Genomic DNA, 19,282 nt, shown 5'->3' with positions numbered 1-19,282 from the left:
AGATTGATTGCAATTAAAATAGAAGGTGGAACAGAGGATAAAAAACTCTGTGATTTATGAAGTGCATGGAAAATGGCTTGAAGATTCAGGAATGACAGATTTTTGGAACTGTACAGGAAGAAAAATCATCGCCATCAGTGTTATAAAGAGTTTTTGGTTATCCTTATAAAACAATTCTACAAAAGATGGGTTTGCTTCCACAGAATTCTATTTGTTTCATCTTTATTGAATATGGTGGGATATCTCCCACAAGCATAGTTAAAAAAAAAAAATATTAAGCCTAAAGTCAAGTGATGTTCTTCACTCAGCCATGGGAGAAATTTTTCAGTCCAGTAAGTATAACTTCAGAGTGAAATAAAAAAAAAATTAGAAACTAATCAGGGCCATGAATCAGCCTCACTGGGGAACAACAGGGCAATGCAGAACTCTGATCTAATTGCTATCAGCGCTAGAAATCCAGCCCAGGGAGCTCACGCTGCTGAGTGCATGCCGAGCAGGGCAGACAATTTTCTGCTGCCCTCTGCAGGGAAGCCTTGGGCCTTGTCATCCACAGCCAGGCCTGCACAGGATAAACAGGCTCACAAAAGAACCAGGGAGTTTTCAGAGGAATTTTTACAATTTACTGGTGTATTGTTACTTCAACAGTAATCTGCACTCAATTTATCATTATGAATACTGCACTTATAATTGCAAATCAACTCTTTCACTTGAGATGATGAGCCAGTTATTGGCATAACTGAGGAAGTTTTGATGGAAATATTAATCCCTAGATGACTCCATCATATGGGAATAAAAGACCAGGCCCTCATTTTCACAACCTCTACACTATGTTTTCACTCTGCTTTGACTGCTAGGTACCAAAATATAACCAGGAATTGAAAGGTACCCAAAGAAAAGCTCTTGTCTCACAAGCTCTTGTTCTCCTGTACTCTCTAAGAAAATATTAAGGAAATATCACTGTGTCATTCACTTCTAAACTAGTGCATTAATTATTTTGGTCTCATACACTGAAATGTTAAAAAACAAAAAAGAAAAAGGAAACAAAAAACCACACCATTGTACAGTGCTTCAGTTCAGTCAGTGTCTAAACACAAAGCCATGAAAATGTTTTTGATATAAAAGTGTTTAATGAAACTTGAGCATGTCGAAAGTTATTGTTACTCAGGTGACCAGCCACCCAATCCACTTATATACTTCATTTGAAAACACTTCCTTTAACTCCAGAGCAAAGGTGAGAAGAATATCGTTCTAGTTCCACCTCTTCTCTTAGGGACTCTGTGGAGGTATTTTGTGCTCCCATCTCCTCATTTGCCACAACACAAACAGCAGAACAGCATCAGGAACCTTAATTCAATACTGTCTGCAGGACACTGAGATGATATGCTGAAACATATATATATATATATATATATATATATATATATATATATATATATATATACATATATATATATATACACATATATATAAAAGCAAAGGTATTTTCTTTGTCATTGCACATCTGATGTTGCATGAGAATGTAGTAAAGACAATTGTGGGACTCTAGGGTAATATGCCCATACACAAGAAGGTCTGATGTGGAGAAATCTTTGTTGGGAGGCAGCCTTAAGCACCCAGCATTCCTACTGGATGGAGTATGCCCCCCCCTGTATATTAATACATGCATTTGCAAAATGTATATCATGGATTTGTAATTCCTTTATGCTGAAATACATAAAAATAAACACAAAACAACTTGTTCTGTATTCGCCACAGCTGATTTTGTTAAACAGCAGCATAAGAATCACAAACGGACTTTAGAACCATATGGAAATACAACAGACAAGCTTGAAGGAGGGAGAGCTTTTAAAGCCATTCAAACCAATCTGACAGCATCAAATGCAAAGAAAACAAAACTATAAGTTGCACAAAAACACAGGGATCAGCATGTCAAAACTGACAGAAGCCTGGCAAACAAGTTTAGAAATTAAATACTTCTCCTCAAGCAATTAATTAGCAACATAGATCTGTATCATACAAACAAGACCTCCAGAAATGCACTGACTCCTTACACCCAGCACCTGCACTCTTGTCTCCAGGGCAAGGGTGGGCAGTTTATGAACAGCTCAGAAACAGCCTAAGCAAAACTCCAGAGATGGTGTTACATTTCTGGCCTCAGGCCCAGCTCCGCAAAAAAGCCAAGGGACTTGGCACAGCTCAGTCGCTGAAGAACATAACCCAACACAGAAGCCAAACTTACTTCTGACCAGACTCAACCTCATTCATCAGCATCATCAAACTGGCCCTTCTCAACTGTTCTAACTCGTGGTGGAAAAACGAGGCAAGGTGTGTGGTGACAGCTTGGGTTGTAAAACCAATCCTCCTTCCATACATATGAGCCGAAAAGATTATTTTCCTCAAAGCTTCCACCGGCGAGATCATCAGCATCTAAAGATAAAATAAAAGGTTTAAACCATGGAAGATACTCAGGAAAGTAGTGTAATAGTGCAGGAGGTTATTATGGAGATCTATGGCATGTTCCAGTTCACTATTTCAATTTGATCTGCCAGCACTCATTAATTAGACCTTAAAAAAGGCAAACAGAAAACTGAATTTTACAATGTCTTCATTTTAAGGAAGGTTCATGCCACACAGACAGAACAGTTTTCCAGAAAGCTCACTGATGTACCTGGGACTTAAAATGTTGGGCACCAGCTCTTACAAGACACACAGTTTTTTCATATCTTCCCCGGGAATAAAAGGCTCATGAAACTATTACTTTTATTTGCCTTCCCCCTTGCTACTGCTTTCGTAACACCATCCCAATGAGGAGTCCTCCAAACCCTCTATGAACTGGGTCACTGGACAGAATGGGAGAGTGGGGTCCTGGAAAAGCTGGAACAATATTTCCACTAGGCTAGAATTGAGCCTAATGGGCCTGTATTTAACCCATCTAGCACAAAATAGAGTAAAGTATTTTAACAGAAGCATAAAGATTTCTAGCCAGCAGACACTAAGCAAAGAAAAAGCCCAGAGCATGGAGAAGCAGAGGATCCAACACAACATCCCACGTGTCAGTCTTCCAGTAGCACTGCCAAACAAGCCATCACAGCAAGAGCCTAAGACACTTAAAAAGCCTTGAAATGACCAATCAGGCACATTTCTGTATTTGTAGCAGTTAACAACTCAGACACTTGTACTCTCAGTATCCTTCAGAAGGAAGTGAATCCAATAATCACAGCTGCCTTAGTTTGTGAGGATTTAAAGAGCTACAGGTGGGATAAGCAAGTTAAATAAAGGGGGAAAGAGGAACAGTTCCAGTACAAAATTCAAAACATTCCATAAATTTGAGCAGATAAAAGATGAAAATGAAAGCTCAGAAGAGAGGGAAAACCTCCAAAAAGAGAACAGTCTTTTTCTCAGATTACCCACTGTGAAAAACCAATATTGTCTTTCCATTTTAAAATCAGAAAGTTTTTTCAGCATTTCTGTAAAACCATTCTCACTTTCTTCCATTACCAAACAATGGAATTGAAATGCAAAAGTTTATTTTAATTATGAGAGTAAAATGAACATATTTCCTAAGCAAAGAAAATTATATTAATTACAAAAAGATACACATTAATGAGATGGAAATGGAAATGGTACTATTCTACATCAACAAAGACACAGCAGGTTATCAGTCACTGCTGGCTAAACTCCATCCACCCATTCTGTGCTAAGAACCAGCCTGGACAATGGAAGGTTGAGACTCTTTAACATGTGAGTCGCCATAAAAACAAGTTACAAACTGAAGGAATAATTCAACTCTAAAGGTGTGAGTGGCACTCCTCCTATTTGTTGCCACTTTTGTCCATGGCACTGATCATGTGCACAACCACTTAGGAGGATCAAATGTCAACAAAACCAAAAAACCCACTCAAAAAAAAAACTACAGTAAACACAACAAACCATACTCAGAGACTGAGCACTGTTCCAAACAACTCCATGCTCTAGAGAGACATTATAATGAACATTCTTGAATTTTCCTGAAGAATTTTTTCACAAAAAAAAGTTAGTTCCTGCATGCCATGTACCTTTTTCTTCTGCTTCAGAGTAACAAAGATACACCACTGAAAACATGCTTCACCAGAGAAACTCAACACAAACATGGGATTCACCTCCTTACCATGCCACTCCCTAAGAATTCAGCTGCTCAAGCAAGAGTTTCATGTGAACTCCACACCACCACCTTTAAATCCTGTATTGGACAACAAAATTGTGCATGACATATCCAGGGGGTCAACATAACAAGAAATTGCTTCCCAAAATAGAACATGGAGTTACTTAAACACATTCTCCTGCAAAGCACCTACCTCCAAATATCCAAAACTCAAATGAAGCACAAGTGTACTCACCATAAGGACCAGATGCAGACTCCTCCAATTCTTTATCCCAGTCCTCCACCTCATGCTCAGATGCATCTTGCTGCCCTGAAGACTTAGGTACATTGGAAGCTTCACTATCCCACACATCCAGGTCAGCATATATATTGTACCAGCCCTCATCAGTAGAGCCACTGGCATCACCTTCATTGGGGGAGGTAGAAGCAAATTCACTTTCTCCAGACTTGCCATCAGGAACATTTGGAATATTCTGCAGCAAACATTCTAAAACCAGTAGAAAGCACCAACAGGTACACTCAGAAATTAAACAAGAACAATTAAGTGTTCAGCACACAGTAATTCAGGGAAATTACACAGAAATTTCACAGAAATGCATTTTGTGACTACTAATCTTAAGTAATACATGCAGTTTCTTATTTATGTGAAATCACTAAAGGACTGCTACACATTTCAGATGCTTGGGAAGAGTGGACATAGCCTTGCACCACAGCACCAGCGCAAATCAGGATTTTCTTGTTGGAAAATAACTCTGTAAACTAGGACAAAGGACACAGCAGTCTTGTTTCACCACATTCACCTGCAGGTATGAAAAAAAAAAGTTTGTTTTTCTTTTTAAGTCATATTGATTAATTACTCATGCACATAGGCATACACAAATATCAACATGGAAAGAAATTAGTGCAGTAAGTAAAGAGGCATTTACCATGCAACACCAAAAGGCTTTGAGCAGATTTCTCAAGTAGTGCACAAGTTCAATATTTATTACCTACTTTGTTTCGTCCTACCTTGTCTGGGCTTCCAGATCATCGTTTCTGTCTTATTAGGAAGCTGTTTCCCCTCAGATTTTGCAGCCTCAGAGGCAGCAGCCATCACCTAAGAGACATTTTTAAAGAATGCAGTAGCAGCTCTGGTTGCTCATGAAACTACTACTCCATGTGCTCCCGAGCGTCTCCATTTGTTCCCGTGATGAATCAGAGGTTTAACAATACACAGGCTTTCACTTCAGAAGACAAATCTAGAGCTATAGCTAATTCTGCTGCTGCCATCGGTCACCCCTAGCACTAACACCAACACCAACCCAGAACAGCCCAGCTCCTCACAACACCGACCCATTCGCCCCCCTTTGGGAACGATTGGCCGCCGGTGGCCAAATGCAGGGCGCGGAGTCCGGGCGAGCCCTCACGGCGGCCCCGCCGTCTCCGCTGCCCGCCTCGCGCTCCCCGGGACCCCCGAACCTTCGGAGAACAGTGTGGAAGCACCAGAGGGAATTAAGACACAAGGAACTGAAAAAGTGTTAACACCGAACCAACCGCTCGGTGGGAGACCACGCGCCGAGCGGGGCCCTTCAACAGTCCTCAGGGGCCGGACCAAGATGGGTGGAGAACAGGAGGAAACCCTCAGCTGCTCTGAGGGGCGCACAGCGAATGGCACAGCGAGTTCTCCTCACACTTCCACAGGAACGAGGAAGAGCCGGCGGTGGGCGCGGGAAGCCGGAGCCCACAGGGGCCGCCGGTGGCCAAGGGCGCGGACTCCGGGCGAGCCCTCAAGGCAAGCTCCGCTGCCCGCCCCGCGCTCCCCAGGATCCCCGAACCTTCGGAGCCGAGCCTGCGGCCCGGCCTGAGGGAACCATCGACCGCCCGGCCCCGCCTCCCTTCGCCGCCCCTGGGCAGCGTCAGCCGGGCGGGCCCGCGGTTGAGGGACCGGGTGCGGCAGCGGGATGAGGCTGGCACGGACCTTGCAGACTGCTCCCGCTCCGGCTTCGGTGCCTGCAACGCCGCCACCGCCCAGAGCGCCCTGGCTGTGGAGCCCACCGTGCACAGCTTCGGAATCACAGACGCAATTCGGCTGGAGAGAGCTCTGAGATCATGAGTGCAGCCATGACCCAACACCACCACATAATCGAGACATATACAGGCATAGGAGCTCTGAGAAAGCACCTTTTCACTCAAGAAGTTGTAAATAAAGTATCAATACCTCTCATGGTTGGGTGGAGTTTTCCCCTTGCTGAAAGATAACAATTTCCTTCCGGCCTCGTGGTAGCAAGCATGCTCAGAACATGAAGAGACAGGAAACACTTTGGCTGAACAGCTGTGGCAGGTGTCAAGCACTTGCACTTGCAGGGAATGTGTTTCCCTGGGGAGAACGGCAAAATTCTGAGAGGAACCAGAACATTGATGGAAAAGGGCCCACTTTCTGAAATGATGGAGTTACCAGCTTTGTTGGACTTTAAAAACTCCAAACTTTGCACTTAAAAACTTTTAGTCGAGCAACTGATGACGCAAGAAGTGGTTTAGGAGAGGGAGTAACAGCATAAGGGACAGGGAGGGTATAAGAGAGTATCAATAAGGAAATCTCAATGTCAGACGATGAGATGGCAGAGAACTAGTGGGGATATAGGAGATGGCCTGGCTAAAAGCTTGGGAAACACAAAAGCAGGATGTACTTCAGATCTGGTCACAGAAGGAGGAATCTTACCAGACTGCTGCTCCAAACTTTATTCCCAGCTAGTTAAGTTACTGGAATTCATTGCTTGAGAGGAGCTCCAATTTCTATTTGAGTGCAAAATCAAGAAATATTTCCCTGTATTGTCACCTTTCAGTCAGAGGGAAATTGCACAAAGGAACACTTGCTTCCTGTTCTTGTACTTTCCCTACATTTCTCTGTTGGTCCAAGGATAGCATTTATGTTGATTTCTCAGGTTTGTGGTTCTGTAAACAGCCAAGGACAGCACACTTTCAAAAAACATTACATGTTTTTTAGCCATGGTGGACAGAAAGTTGAAGTGTAGATCAGAGCTTTGCACTCTTACCTCAAGGACATTGCTAACAGATCTCTACAGCTCCCCTCTACCCTTCATCACTCCCAGGATGCAAACACCAATACAAGGTATCTGCAGAGGCTGTTTCTCTTTTTGTTTTTTCTCAGATTATTTCAAGGCTAGGAAGCAATAAATGCTGCAATTTTACTGATTTCTCATTACCTAATGACAAGTGTTTCACTTTCCACGATCCAACTTCATAAGATAAAAAGATGACCCACAGGTGTAGCTTCCACTGGGTTTGGTTTGGGTTTTTTGCATTTAGGTGCTGTAATATTAGCTTTCCAGCGTGTAAAAACTGATGCACTAGAACTATCTGAATGTTTAGGCAGATCAAGAGTTTGGTCTCAGAAGTCTTGATGAAAACACCCTCAGAGGCTTGCTTCCTCTGACTGTGCATTGAACCTGCCCCTGGCAGAATCAACACTAGAAATGACTACAACAGAGATTATTCTTTTTTGTCATATAAAATGTAAAGGTAAACTTTAATAAAGTTCAGGAACATATTTACCTTTGTACAAAGAAGTTTAAAAATGCACAGTCAACTATTTTTCATAAATGTCCAGTTTGCAATAAAGTGTATTTAGAAACAAAATCTTCCACCAGGTCTCCCTGCAACATCTTCATAGCTCGCCAGTGAATGCTCCCACAATTTTCTGGTTTGCCTTGGGGATGACTTAGCTCCTCCTTGATATAATCCAGCCAGAGGTCTTTAAAAGAAAAATGAAAGTTCTGGTTAGATTTTGACTAGATATTACTTAACAAACATAGCAAGCCTAACTAGAAACTCTTTTTCTAAATGTCTTTAATATTGCAGTAGGTTTTACTTTGTGAAACTAAAATCTCCTTTGCACCTTGAGGAGCAAAAACCCTGGGTTTTATTCCTAGCTGAAACATTAATGTCTGCAGAAATAACACAACAATAATTGAGCTACATTCTTCAAATGAATATTGAAGAAATCTTGATTATAAATATATAGCTCCACACTGTTCATAAATACAAATTAAAAGTGATACACATCTCTTATGCCAGCCAGTGATTTGCTCCTAATTGTGCTGAAGCCATCCCAGTGCCAATGACCCTGGGCTGACAGTGGAGGGTCCCTGCAGTGTCCTACTCTTAATGGCACAGAAGAAATAAGCTCCACTCTGCATGACAGCAAGCACAAGGGCAGAACAAACAGATACCTTTTAAAATGGATGGAAATAAAAGAGGCAGCAGTGAATGAATGAATGAATAAATAATAAAAACCAGAATCCTCCTTACCAGTATTTGTTGAACCAAACTCCCTCAAGGCACGTTCATAGTATTCTCTCAGATGAAGCATTTTGCAGGATTCCTAAAAAAGGAAGGTATTAAAAGGCCACTTATTTTGTACAGAAGTGAATCTGCAGCATGATTAGATTCTGACAAAGGAAGATAGTCATGGCAATTACACGCACACACTGCTGAAGATTAGTTACCATGGAACTTGGGTTTGTATCACATCCAGTGAATCAACTGCAGAGGACAAACACGAATTGATCACAGACTAACACCACTATTCTGCTTCCTATTTAAATCCCAAGTTAGAACTGTATTTTACAATTACAAAGCATTAATTGGATAGTCATCAACTTACTTGGTCCTTTTCTATTTGGATCATCTTCCTGAAGAAGTCAAGTGAAAATGGACGATTTTCACACAGGCTGAAATAAAATAAGTGACTTTAGACTTAAGGACTTTTAACATATACCCTAGAATAATAAGGTTTGAAGGTTTTTGGGTTTTTTTACCTGGTAAAGAGTCTTTTAACTTTCTTATAACCACTATTTCTGTAAGTCCAGTCAAGATACATTTCCTTCATAGTCACAGATTCAGCAGGCGTTGTGGCATGTAAGGATCTCTGCAATTTAAAAGGAAAAAAGCCAACAAAATAAACAAAAAATAAACCTATCACATAGCTTACAATTAAATGGCTCAATTAGTGCTTCTCCCTAGTTAGGCATCTGACACAAAGATCTCCCAAGTCTAAAACACATTTCTCCTCCAGTATTCTATATAGCTGGAACTGACATTTCCTTAAACCCCTTCATGCAGAGGGTTTCACAATACTCTACACAAACAGCTAAATTCAGGCTCCCACCTGAAAGACATATTTTATGTGGTAAATGGGAGGGGAAAAAACCACTACCCAACGTGCCAGGCAAAGAGAAAATGTTTTGCCCTACACTACTGAGGAAATCCATAGTGAGATTGAAGTCCTCATTCTGATCTTGACCCTTCTGTAACAAGACTGATGTTTTGACACAAATTAAAAAATTCTCTTTTCCATGCTCAGATAAGTATCTGAAAACAGAGCAAATATTCTAGACCACAAACTAGGAGTCCATCATTGGTTGTGCTTACAAATATCCATATGCCTTAGAACACAGAATGACATTTGTGCCTATAAATCTATGCCCAACTGGTTTTTTTAATGCACATAGTTTGGCTTGAAATTCTTTGATATCTAAACATCCATGAAGAAACTTCAGTATAAAACATTTGTTGCATGTTCCATCCACGCACATTGTTCCATTTTATTGACACAGACATAAAAGTAGACTTTGATTAGCCAAGTACCTGGTAGAGAGCTTCTGTGTCCTCCTTGCTGTTTGTGCCCTCACTCCATTCCACCCAGAGTGTCCACAATGGCAAAGTGCCCTACAAGGTCAGCAAACAATAAATGGCTGAAATACAGTGACTCTGATTTACAGCAACAGACAGCAACACAGCCATCAGGTTCTGTATTACCTGCCATAAAAAATACCTTTTGGACACAAAAGTTCTTGGAAAGACAACTTTGAACTGCACACTGAAATCACTTCTCATTTCCCTCCTCACTTACAGGATAAATCATCCTTAGCTGGACAGCTGTGTTGCCAGGGATGAGAATCAAGTTCTGCACCACTGAGCACTGCAGTACACAGAGGTGACTTCCAAGAACAAAAAGGAAAGAAAACTTGTTTCCTCACTCACTGTGCTCAGGGTTTGAAATGGAACAGAGCAGGAGAGCACACAGCTAATTCAAGGCTTGAAATACCACACAGGTGTATCAGACAGTGAAGAAAGGGAAACACATTTTTCCATTGAGACACAAACACCAGTTCACTGCTAAGAGACTATGTAAAATTGCAACTGCAAGCCATTCAGATTTTAAACATGTGAATTTGAAGTGAATTGACAATTGACAATTCATACTTGGGAATGCAATTTGCATGTGAAACATCAAGTTCTTATTTCTGACCTTAAAACTGGTTAGGGACTTTAAATGCCTTGTAAACAGAACAAAAACAATAAACAAAAAAACCAAACCCACAACAACAAAGCAAAAAAAAAAGGAAAAAAAAACCCCAAACAAAACCAAAGCAAAACAAAACAAAACAAAACAAAAAAAAACACACAAAGGCAACCAATCATCAGAGGTTTCTGGCCCAAGACTAATGCATGCAAGTCCAGTAAACCAGCACAGACCTTAGATTTCACATGTTTAATGGCTTCTTCAAAACACTGGGTCACATCATCCCTCTTCAGCTGGATCAGCACCTGCAGCCTCATGTGCCATGTTTCCACGGACTGGCTGAAGTGCCTGGTTGCAGCTTCTGCCACCTCCACAGCCTTCTCAGAGAGGCTGGAGTCCAGTAAGAGCTGAAGCTAAAACCCAGCAGATACACTTTGTTAAAAAGCAGGGCTTTGAACCAATATAGTTCATCTTTGTGTCTATTCAAAATGGCAAAGGCAGGCACACAAATAATGCAGGAAAGCCTCAGCATCTGTTTGTTCTATGTCAGTTCTTACCCACTGCTTGTAGAGAGCTTCTGACAGCAAACTGGATTCATGGGCTTTGCTGAACACACTCAGTGTCCTCTCCAGCCTCTAGAACCAACAAAGAATAAAAAGAAAACAAGCATTATTCCTAAATATACCAGATTCCAGCATTCCAAGAAGCCCACTGGATTGTGTATCATGTCAGTGAAAATCTAATTAGACATTATGTGTCTAATGCTCTAGGTACCTGCAAACATTCCAAGACAAAGTGGAAATCTGAACATTTACTTCTCTTCCTTAAGGAGCAAAGAACAACACTGCATTGCTCTTTTAGTGTAATACTAGGGAACCAAGTTGCACAGGACAATTACTTAATTAATTCACTGAGTCATACCTAAGCAGAGAAGCATAACGAAATCACCCATGTGCCAGCACCAAACTTTGCTCAGACTTATTTGCAAGAGTCATTTTAATTCATCCTCTTCTTTGAACAAGCAGAGGTTCGAAGGACCTGTCAGTGAATTTTTAGGATCCCCTTCAACCCAAACCATTCCACGATTCCATGATTAACAAGCCTGCAGTCTTAGCTTTTATCCAGAGGTCACTGTACTTTACTGACAAGGCTGGTTAATCAGGTCCAGGTTAATCATGTCCAGGCAGGCCACCTCTAAGCCTGGCAGTAAAAGTGATTCCCCCAGATGGAGACTAAGTTATTTTTAATGATGGCCACAGGTAAGTATTTTTGATAAAATGTCAAAATTTGCTTCTTGACAAAGTTTGCTTCTTGTCTGAGTTATTACAAAAGTCAATAAAAATAGGAATGATTTGTTAGAATTAATTCCTAATAAATTTTACCTTTTGCTTTAATTCTTCACTGTTGGTTTTTCTGTTGTACCTCTCTAAGCAAAAAGTGATGTAGCATTTCCACATGTCCTCTGAAGAAGCAAAGGCATAATATCACACTTCACAGAATTACAAAAATAATAACAAATATTTGTCTTAAAGAAATATAAAAATACAAAATGTGATACAAAGTGTTAAAGCCAACTTTATTTTAAAATGTTGTATTTTAAAATAAAGAGAGGCCCTAGATTTATAACATTATACTAAAATTACTCCCCAGTCCAAGCTGCAGGCAGTAACTCTTAGTAAAGATCATCAAGCTCTTAGTTGAGCTCAGACTTTTAAAGATCCCTTCCAACCCAAACTATTCTATGACTTTAAAGGCTGTACAGCAACAAGCTTAAGACCACTCCACAAATAGTCCCTTCTTCACTAGAACAATACCAGCGGCTGAAGCTGCATATCCACTCCCCTGGCAACTCAAAACCAATTCTTACTCACAGCTAACCAGCAGCAGACACATTTTCAGTTAAGCAGCTCCTCCAAGAGCATAAATACACTGGAAAATAACCCAAATAATACATAAAATAGATCCCACGAGGTAGCATCTAAGAACTGCTTGCCTTCTCTTAGGTATGCTAGGGCCTGCCATCACCTTCAAGGCTTTTATAGGCTGCTTAAGCACCAGAAGCAAATGTTAAAATGCAGGCAGAACATTTCACCTGTTGGAACTGCTCCCACAGCTTCCTCAAAGACTGCACAGCACCGTTCCTCTCTCTGGGCCATTTCTGAGACTTTCTTCTGCTTTGTGGAGTGCTCTGTGGGCTGCAGGGAGCCCAGCTCCAGCTCCTGGCGAGCCATGTAGTCCCATGTCAGGGGATCATCAGCATACCTGGCCTGCAAACTGAACACAACACAACATGCTGGCAACAGCCCACAGCCACCATTCCTTAAAAGAGGGTTGTTATATTGCTACAGAAATGTAGTTAATTGGTAAGTAACCAAATGCCAGAAAAAAAATATTTTTCCTTTCCACAAAAGAAAGACAAAATATTAGCTTTTAAAAATATTATTTAATATGGATATTCTTCAGAAATAACATGAAATAGACAGGGAGCTGTCAAGAAAAATCTTTCTTTTGAGAGGAACCCTGGAGAAACAGAAGATGCAAAAGCCCCACCAAAGTACAGTAGGAAAATGCACAGTTCCCACAATGAATTTACAGAAACTGAGTGCACTAATTATTCAGTGACAACTGTATTTTACCGAAATTTTCCTAGCAGCTTTTTAAAGCCCTTTCTGAAATTAGATACAAGTATCCTCTTCTAAAGATCATGCTTTTGCTTTTCTTAAAGGACTTCACATAAGCCTTAACACTATTTGCCTAGAGGAACAGCCTTTAGATCTGAAAGTTCAGTCAATGCACTATAAGTTAGAGTTATAACTTATGAGAATGTGTTTCTTAAAAACCAAATCAAAATAAAATAAAAATACAACACAAAGCCACAACTCACCTTTCAAGGATTTCTTTTTGCAAATCTTGGGTAAAATCAAAGAGCTTTGCAATAGAGAGCACAGCCAGCTGGAACTCAACACCTACATTTCAAGAGAAGATAAAACTATCAAGTGAAGTATTTGCTGAAGAATTCCTCAAGATATTACATCAACTGCACTTTGCATTTCTGTAGCTTGGTTCCACATGCAAATTTAATCAACATCTCCTCTACTCACTCACTTGACTTTTCCATGAAAATACAAAATGGTCCACACTCAGGACAGATCTCTCCAAAGCTGCACAAAATAGACGTCCATGAACTGTGTCCATCTTTTATCTCCACAACTTACCTTTGAAAATGCCAAGTGACATGACTGGACATAATCAGATCATTGTGAACTCCCACCAGACATTACTCACTATTTTTAGGTGCTTACCAATCATTTGTATGCCTATTTTTTCCAGTATTTCTACAAAAAATAAAATTAAACCAACTCTTTCTGAAATTTCCTCTAATGTCCTTTTTCCCCACTACATTTCAATTTCAACATTAATTTCAATGTCCTTTTTCCCCACAAATGTTTGTTATCGTATTTTGCCCAGTCTTCCAAAATATCCCCATCTATCATGAGCAAAGATATCTGCTACTAGTTTGCAATTATTTTACCCAATTCTCTCAATAAAATGGCTTGTTTTTACCAAGCCTGCTTATTTTAAAATTTAGCCTGGTTTATTATTAGTCTAAATTCTTACTTTTTTGCCACTCGTGGTAGCTGGTTAGTTGTGATCTAATGTTCAGCAAAGTAAAAAAGATGTGTAACTCTGAACTGCCCTCCAGTTTTCTTTTTTTAAACAATCAAGTTTGAGGCTGTAACCCAGCACTAGGCCTCTTCAGCCTGAAAGCTGCTGTGATGGAAGAGATGTCAGCCTGCAGGAAAGACATGCAATTAGAACTACCATTCATCTATACTCTGGCACTTAATAGGTTCTAATGAAAAAACGGTGTATTTGAAAAAAGGATCTCAGTGAAGCCAAGTCTATCAGAATTGCCTACTGCAGAACTGAATTAAAGGTTACAATTTTCTTAATTAATAAGTACAAGAAATGTTCATTCACCTTTAATTTTCTGAGAAGCATCCCTGTAGACTATGCGAGCCATCTCCCCATTAAGAATTTCTACAGAGTAATTGAATTCCCCCTGAAATATCAAGCATATAATTGAAGAAATTATTGTCCTTCTCAGCTAATATTTTTCCAAACAGGGAAAGAAAAATCAGAAGTTATTAATGTTTTTCTTCATGCAACTCTATTTTTATGTAATTTGTACAAGTCAGCTATAAAGAAATGAGGCAGGAAGTTTGACTTTTACTTTCCAGAAATTACTGTTAATTTTCAGACTAGGGAATGTAATAAAAGATTCTACAAATGCAAAGAAAAAATAAATGTATGAAGTACTAGAGCTGAGCATCAGCAAATACTTGAAAAGCTACACACAGGTGCAGGACATGAACAAAAACTCTAAGCCATTGTCAAATAAACCATTAATCCACACCTGTGAATTTCAACATGTAATACACAAGCAGACATTATCTCTTCAGTAAGTTTAGCTGACCTACCAGGTCCATCTTTGCTTGTTCAAATTCCTTCTTCTCCTTCCTCTGTTTTTCAGCATGCATAAGCTCCATTCTGAAATACTTCAAGAGTGACAACAAAATGAAATTACTCTGGGGATAAATCATAAAAATCTAAGTCCACAAACAGGGTAAAACAAGCTCTGAGGAGATACAAATCAGGACTTTGACAGATCCCACACATGTCCCAGAGCCTTGGTTTTTGAAGTTTGTGCACCTACCACTATCTGCCCTGTGTATTTGCCCAGAAATTTTCAACAGGGAGCAATGATAATTTTCAAGTCCTTCTTTAAATCTTAACTTGCCTCCAAAGAAAACCAAGTTCCTCAACAAAGATTGGGGATGCCAGACTGAGCCTGACAACTACGTCTTAGCAGAGCTTAACAGTACCTTAGAAAGGAATTTGGGGGTTGTTTTTTATAATATTTTTGACTTTTCCCTGCTGATGGAAAAACAAGTTTCTCCAGTTGTCCCAGACAGATCTGGGAAACAAGCTGGATTGATTTGCTCTGACTGAACAAGTAAGTGGTCACAGAAGAAAAACAGGAACTCACTTCTTGATAAAGTTTGGGGCACTCAGGATGGAAGCGCAAAGCACGAAGGAACAAGTGCCTGGCACTTTCTGATGACAGTCGTGTCTCCATTTCCCACTTTGCTGCCATAATCCACAGTGCTGCAACAGGTGACACAAATAAATTTATTTAACCTCTCAACATGAGCTCAGCCCCAGAATAAGACTGATTATCTCCCACGTAAAACTGTAGAGCAGACAGGCAAATCCAGGAAGTTTAATCTGGTTTAGCTACAGATCTAATGATGCCTTCAAAAGCCAAAAGGCTGTCATGAGCAATTGACATCTCTTGCTTCTACATCTACTGAGTCCCCAGTCCACCTGGGAGTTGGTCATTTTGACCTACTTCACATCCCTTTATGACTGCTCAGTACAACTCCTGTCAGAGCCCTTGTCTAAAGCAGCAGCAAGGCAAAGAGCAGAGGGTAGGAACTTTAGCCCAACAGCTTGAACTGAGATCTACAAGAACCTAAACCAACACCAGACAATCTATGCTGAAGCATTAATGCAACACTCACCATAGTGTTATTTACCTGGTTTATTGGAATGAATGGCCAGCATTGTAGAAAACACCTTACTGAGTTGATGTTTTGCGTTCTGTAAAAGAAGCAGATTTGTTTCAATCCCTCTGGCACTGAACTGAACCTCCAGCACCAGAGTTTCAGTAGGAAAGGCCACAAACTGTAGTACAATTGCTCAGAAAAAGATGCTTCTCTGCTACTTTATCTACAGCAGAAACCTTCTCATTTTCACTCACTACTGACCATCATTTAAATGTCACCACATTAGAGTAGCATGTTTAATTTAAATTTTCTGAACCACACAACCAACACAAATGTTGCCAAGCCCCAAACCCATGATTTCACTACCCTGTTCTGAGACAGAGATTGTATTTTCCTTTGGCCACCTTTACCACCATGTAAAGTCACCTTCTTCAGTACAGAAATGGCAACACTTGAACACTGGTAATAATGTGAAGCCTTGCACAGGTAAGTTTATCAAGTACAAAACTGACAGAATTATGCTTTTCAGCACAGTGGCTACAGTAAATATTTGGAGCAAAATCACAGTTCACAGACAAGTGAATCACTCACTCCAGAGAAGGTATAACCAATATTATGGTTCTCACAAACCAACTGGTGTTCCAGATTTAATGCAGTCAGCCTCACCTTTGTGCCTGCAAGCATCAAATTTCATACTAATTCACTCTCAAACTTTGCTCTTGCATACATCAGTGAAAATCCCAAGCAGCTCCAACAACACTATAAAAATTATTTCAGTATTACACCATGTAGTAGTAAAGTTTGTACCCCTATCTTTAAATCAAATTGCAGATAGGTGAATAAGCGCTAGTCTCAAAACAGCTAAGATTGGGATTTGAAAACTCACCCACTGCTTGCAAAATGCAACATGGGAAAGCCAGAGCTGGACATCATCCTGTTGGAAATCAAAGAAGAAAAGAATCAACCTCACAATGTACAAAATCGCTTGTATGCTGACAAGCAAACAACACATACTTGGTACAATGACCTGGCAAAGAGAAAAAAAAGAATTCCAAATCTCAGTACAAATAAACTTACTTTCCATTTCCCTGTAGCTCGGTTGAACAGGCTGTGGACTCTATGCAGAATAGAGTGCTCAATTTCATCTTTCTTAAACGAATATCCAATGCGCTAGGAGGAAAAAAATACTGATTTTATTGCGATAGAAGATTTGGCATAAAGTATTTTGCATTCTTAACAGCTGACAAACTTACTGCTCTTCTTTTCTTGATCAGCTCCAGCAGATTAACTTCATACTAGAATAGGAAGAAAAAAACATTTTACAGCAAACGTGGAGGCACATAACAGCAAGGCAAGAAAAAAACGACACCAAGTTTGTAATAGATGATCAAGTGAACAATAAACATTACAGTCAGGAAAACATAAGCAGTAATTTTTGGCTGAGTTGCTACAATTCTACATTCACTGCACAGGGCAGCCCAGCAATCCCACCTTGTGCCTTAAAGCGTTGTCCAAACACTACTTAAGCCTTGTCAGGCTCCTGGCATGACCATTCCCAGTGAAGCCTGTTCAGTTCCCGACCACCCTTTCACCGTTTCCTATTACCTAACTTACTAATCCCTCTTAACTACAGACATCAGGGAACAAATTCCCCCTTTACACAGCAGCACAGGGAGCCGGGGGCTCTACACCCCTGGAGAGACAAAAAACTACAGGAAAAGGTCACAACACTAGGGAAACCTGACCCTAAACTCGGGCACCTACTCCCGGCTACGCTTCATACCCTGGTGCCAACAGCCGAACCCGAACCCCAGGGACCACGTGAGGAGGCGGTCTCCGTTTTCTGCCCCTTTTCCAACGGGAGTCACTACAAAACCCGGATCTGACTGAGCCGGGTCTGCACCGATAACTGCCCGGCTCTGCCGCTCGGCGAAGCCTACCTGGATGTAATTAATGAAATCCTCCTTCCGCAGCGCTCTCCGCTGGATTTTGTACTCCAGAGCCGAGACTTTCCTCAGGACAGCCCTGCGGGAACGGGAGATCAGCGCCCGGAGCGCCCCGGGTCGCACCACGTGCGCTCACCCGCCCGGGCCCCGGCCCCGCTCGGGCCCCGGCCCCGCTCACCGGATCTCTTTGTGTGTGAAGAGCCCGACCCGCTCCAGCTGCTCGAGCTCCGGGATGCGATCCTCCAGCCGCTGCTCGACGCGCTCTGCCATGGCCGCGGTGCTCCGGTGTGTCCGGCCCGGCAGTGCCCGGCACAACCCGACACGGCTTCCGCCCGCTGCCCGCGCCGCTTCCGCCGCCGCTGCGCCCTCTGCCGCCCCCTGCCCGGCTGGCGGGGCCAGGACCGCAGAGCCTCCACAGACTCGGTCGGGTTGGAAGGGACCTCTAAGGATCGCCCAGTCCAACCTCCCTGCCCAGGCAGTGTCAGCTGCAGCAGGGGACACGGAGGTGGTTTGGAATGTCTCCAGAGAGGGAGACCCCACGATCTCCCTGGGCAGCTGTTCAGTGCTCTGCCACACTCCACGGAAATTCTTCCTCATGTTGAGCTGGAACTTCTTGTGTTTTAATTTATGGACATTGCTCCTCGTCCTGTCGCTGGACACCACCGAAAACAGTGTGGCATCATCCTCTTGGCACAAGCCTTGCAGCTAAACACAGTGGCACTGGCCAGGTTTGGTGGTGGGACATCAGCCTACAACTGCTCCAGCACTTTGCTTCTTGGATTCTTCTTCTTCTTCTTTGCTTTCCTGGATTCCTCCAGGAAAAAAGGCTCCTTGTCTCTCACATGGTACCTTCATTCTTTCCACCTTCCAAATTTTTAAGAAAAAATCGTCTGCTGTGAGGGTGGTGAGATACTGGCACACGTTGCCCAGAGAACCTGTGGATTCCCCATTCCTGGAAGTCTTCAAGGTCTGGTTAGACAGAGCTTGCAGTGACCTGGTATAGTGGATGGTGTCCCTGCTGCTTAGAACTAGATGATCTTTAAGGCCCCTTCCAGCCAAGAACATTCCATGGGTCTATGATTCTGAGAAAATTAACAAAAAAAACAGGCAACAGTAAATTTTTGTTTTCAAAATTAGGGTTGTTCCAGAAAATAAAAATTGAGATGGGAGATAATTTATTATGAAAATTGCTTAAATGCATATTATCCACAGCAGTATGTGCTGCTTAGCTTTGACTTGTCACTGCTGTCACTGGGCTGGTCAGCCACAGAACCAACCCCACCTACAAACCTACCCTGTCAGAGCCATTGCTCCCTCCTGG

The 19,282-nt window shown here is 41.5% G+C and overlaps 2 protein-coding genes across 2 annotated transcripts; both read right to left on the bottom strand.

The window, feature by feature from the left end:
- Positions 1–1,479: 1,479 nt before the first annotated feature.
- COPRS (coordinator of PRMT5 and differentiation stimulator) lies at positions 1,480–6,220 on the bottom strand. Its single transcript, XM_030233817.2, has 4 exons — positions 6,099–6,220; positions 5,150–5,237; positions 4,377–4,628; positions 1,480–2,427 (listed from the first exon to the last, which is right to left on the bottom strand). The coding sequence occupies exons 2-4, from the start codon at positions 5,232–5,234 to the stop codon at positions 2,258–2,260; spliced, it is 507 nt and encodes a 168-aa protein (XP_030089677.1). The 5' UTR covers positions 5,235–5,237; positions 6,099–6,220; the 3' UTR covers positions 1,480–2,257.
- A 1,428-nt stretch (positions 6,221–7,648) lies between these two features.
- Positions 7,649–18,314, bottom strand: UTP6 (UTP6 small subunit processome component). Its single transcript, XM_009094361.4, has 19 exons — positions 18,140–18,314; positions 17,956–18,040; positions 17,269–17,310; positions 17,093–17,185; positions 16,902–16,949; positions 16,046–16,109; positions 15,496–15,614; positions 14,927–15,004; positions 14,427–14,508; positions 13,330–13,411; positions 12,538–12,719; positions 11,828–11,907; positions 11,003–11,080; positions 10,679–10,858; positions 9,788–9,868; positions 8,959–9,068; positions 8,805–8,871; positions 8,450–8,522; positions 7,649–7,892 (listed from the first exon to the last, which is right to left on the bottom strand). Exons 1-19 carry the CDS (start codon positions 18,229–18,231, stop codon positions 7,735–7,737), a joined length of 1,794 nt encoding a protein of 597 aa, XP_009092609.1. The 5' UTR covers positions 18,232–18,314; the 3' UTR covers positions 7,649–7,734.
- Between the last annotated feature and the right edge of the window lie 968 nt (positions 18,315–19,282).

The sequence above is a fragment of the Serinus canaria genome, chromosome 18 (assembly GCF_022539315.1).
Source record: "Serinus canaria isolate serCan28SL12 chromosome 18, serCan2020, whole genome shotgun sequence".
In the NCBI taxonomy this organism is placed as follows: domain Eukaryota; kingdom Metazoa; phylum Chordata; class Aves; order Passeriformes; family Fringillidae; genus Serinus; species Serinus canaria.
This window is presented reverse-complemented; position numbering and strand designations above follow the sequence as displayed.

Coding starts and splice junctions, on each gene's coding strand:
- COPRS (XM_030233817.2), bottom strand. CDS start 5,234: ATGGCTGCTGCCTCTGAGGCTGCAAAATCTGAGGGGAAACAGCTTCCT. Junction 4,629..5,149: donor GATCTGGAAGCCCAGACAAG/GTAGGACGAAAC, acceptor TACTGGTTTTAG/AATGTTTGCTGCAGAATATT. Junction 2,428..4,376: donor GTCTGCATCTGGTCCTTATG/GTGAGTACACTT, acceptor TTTTATCTTTAG/ATGCTGATGATCTCGCCGGT.
- UTP6 (XM_009094361.4), bottom strand. CDS start 18,231: ATGGCAGAGCGCGTCGAGCAGCGGCTGGAGGATCGCATCCCGGAGCTC. Junction 15,615..16,045: donor CATTCATTCCAATAAACCAG/GTAAATAACACT, acceptor CACCTGTTGCAG/CACTGTGGATTATGGCAGCA. Junction 10,859..11,002: donor AAGCTCTCTACAAGCAGTGG/GTAAGAACTGAC, acceptor GCTGGGTTTTAG/CTTCAGCTCTTACTGGACTC.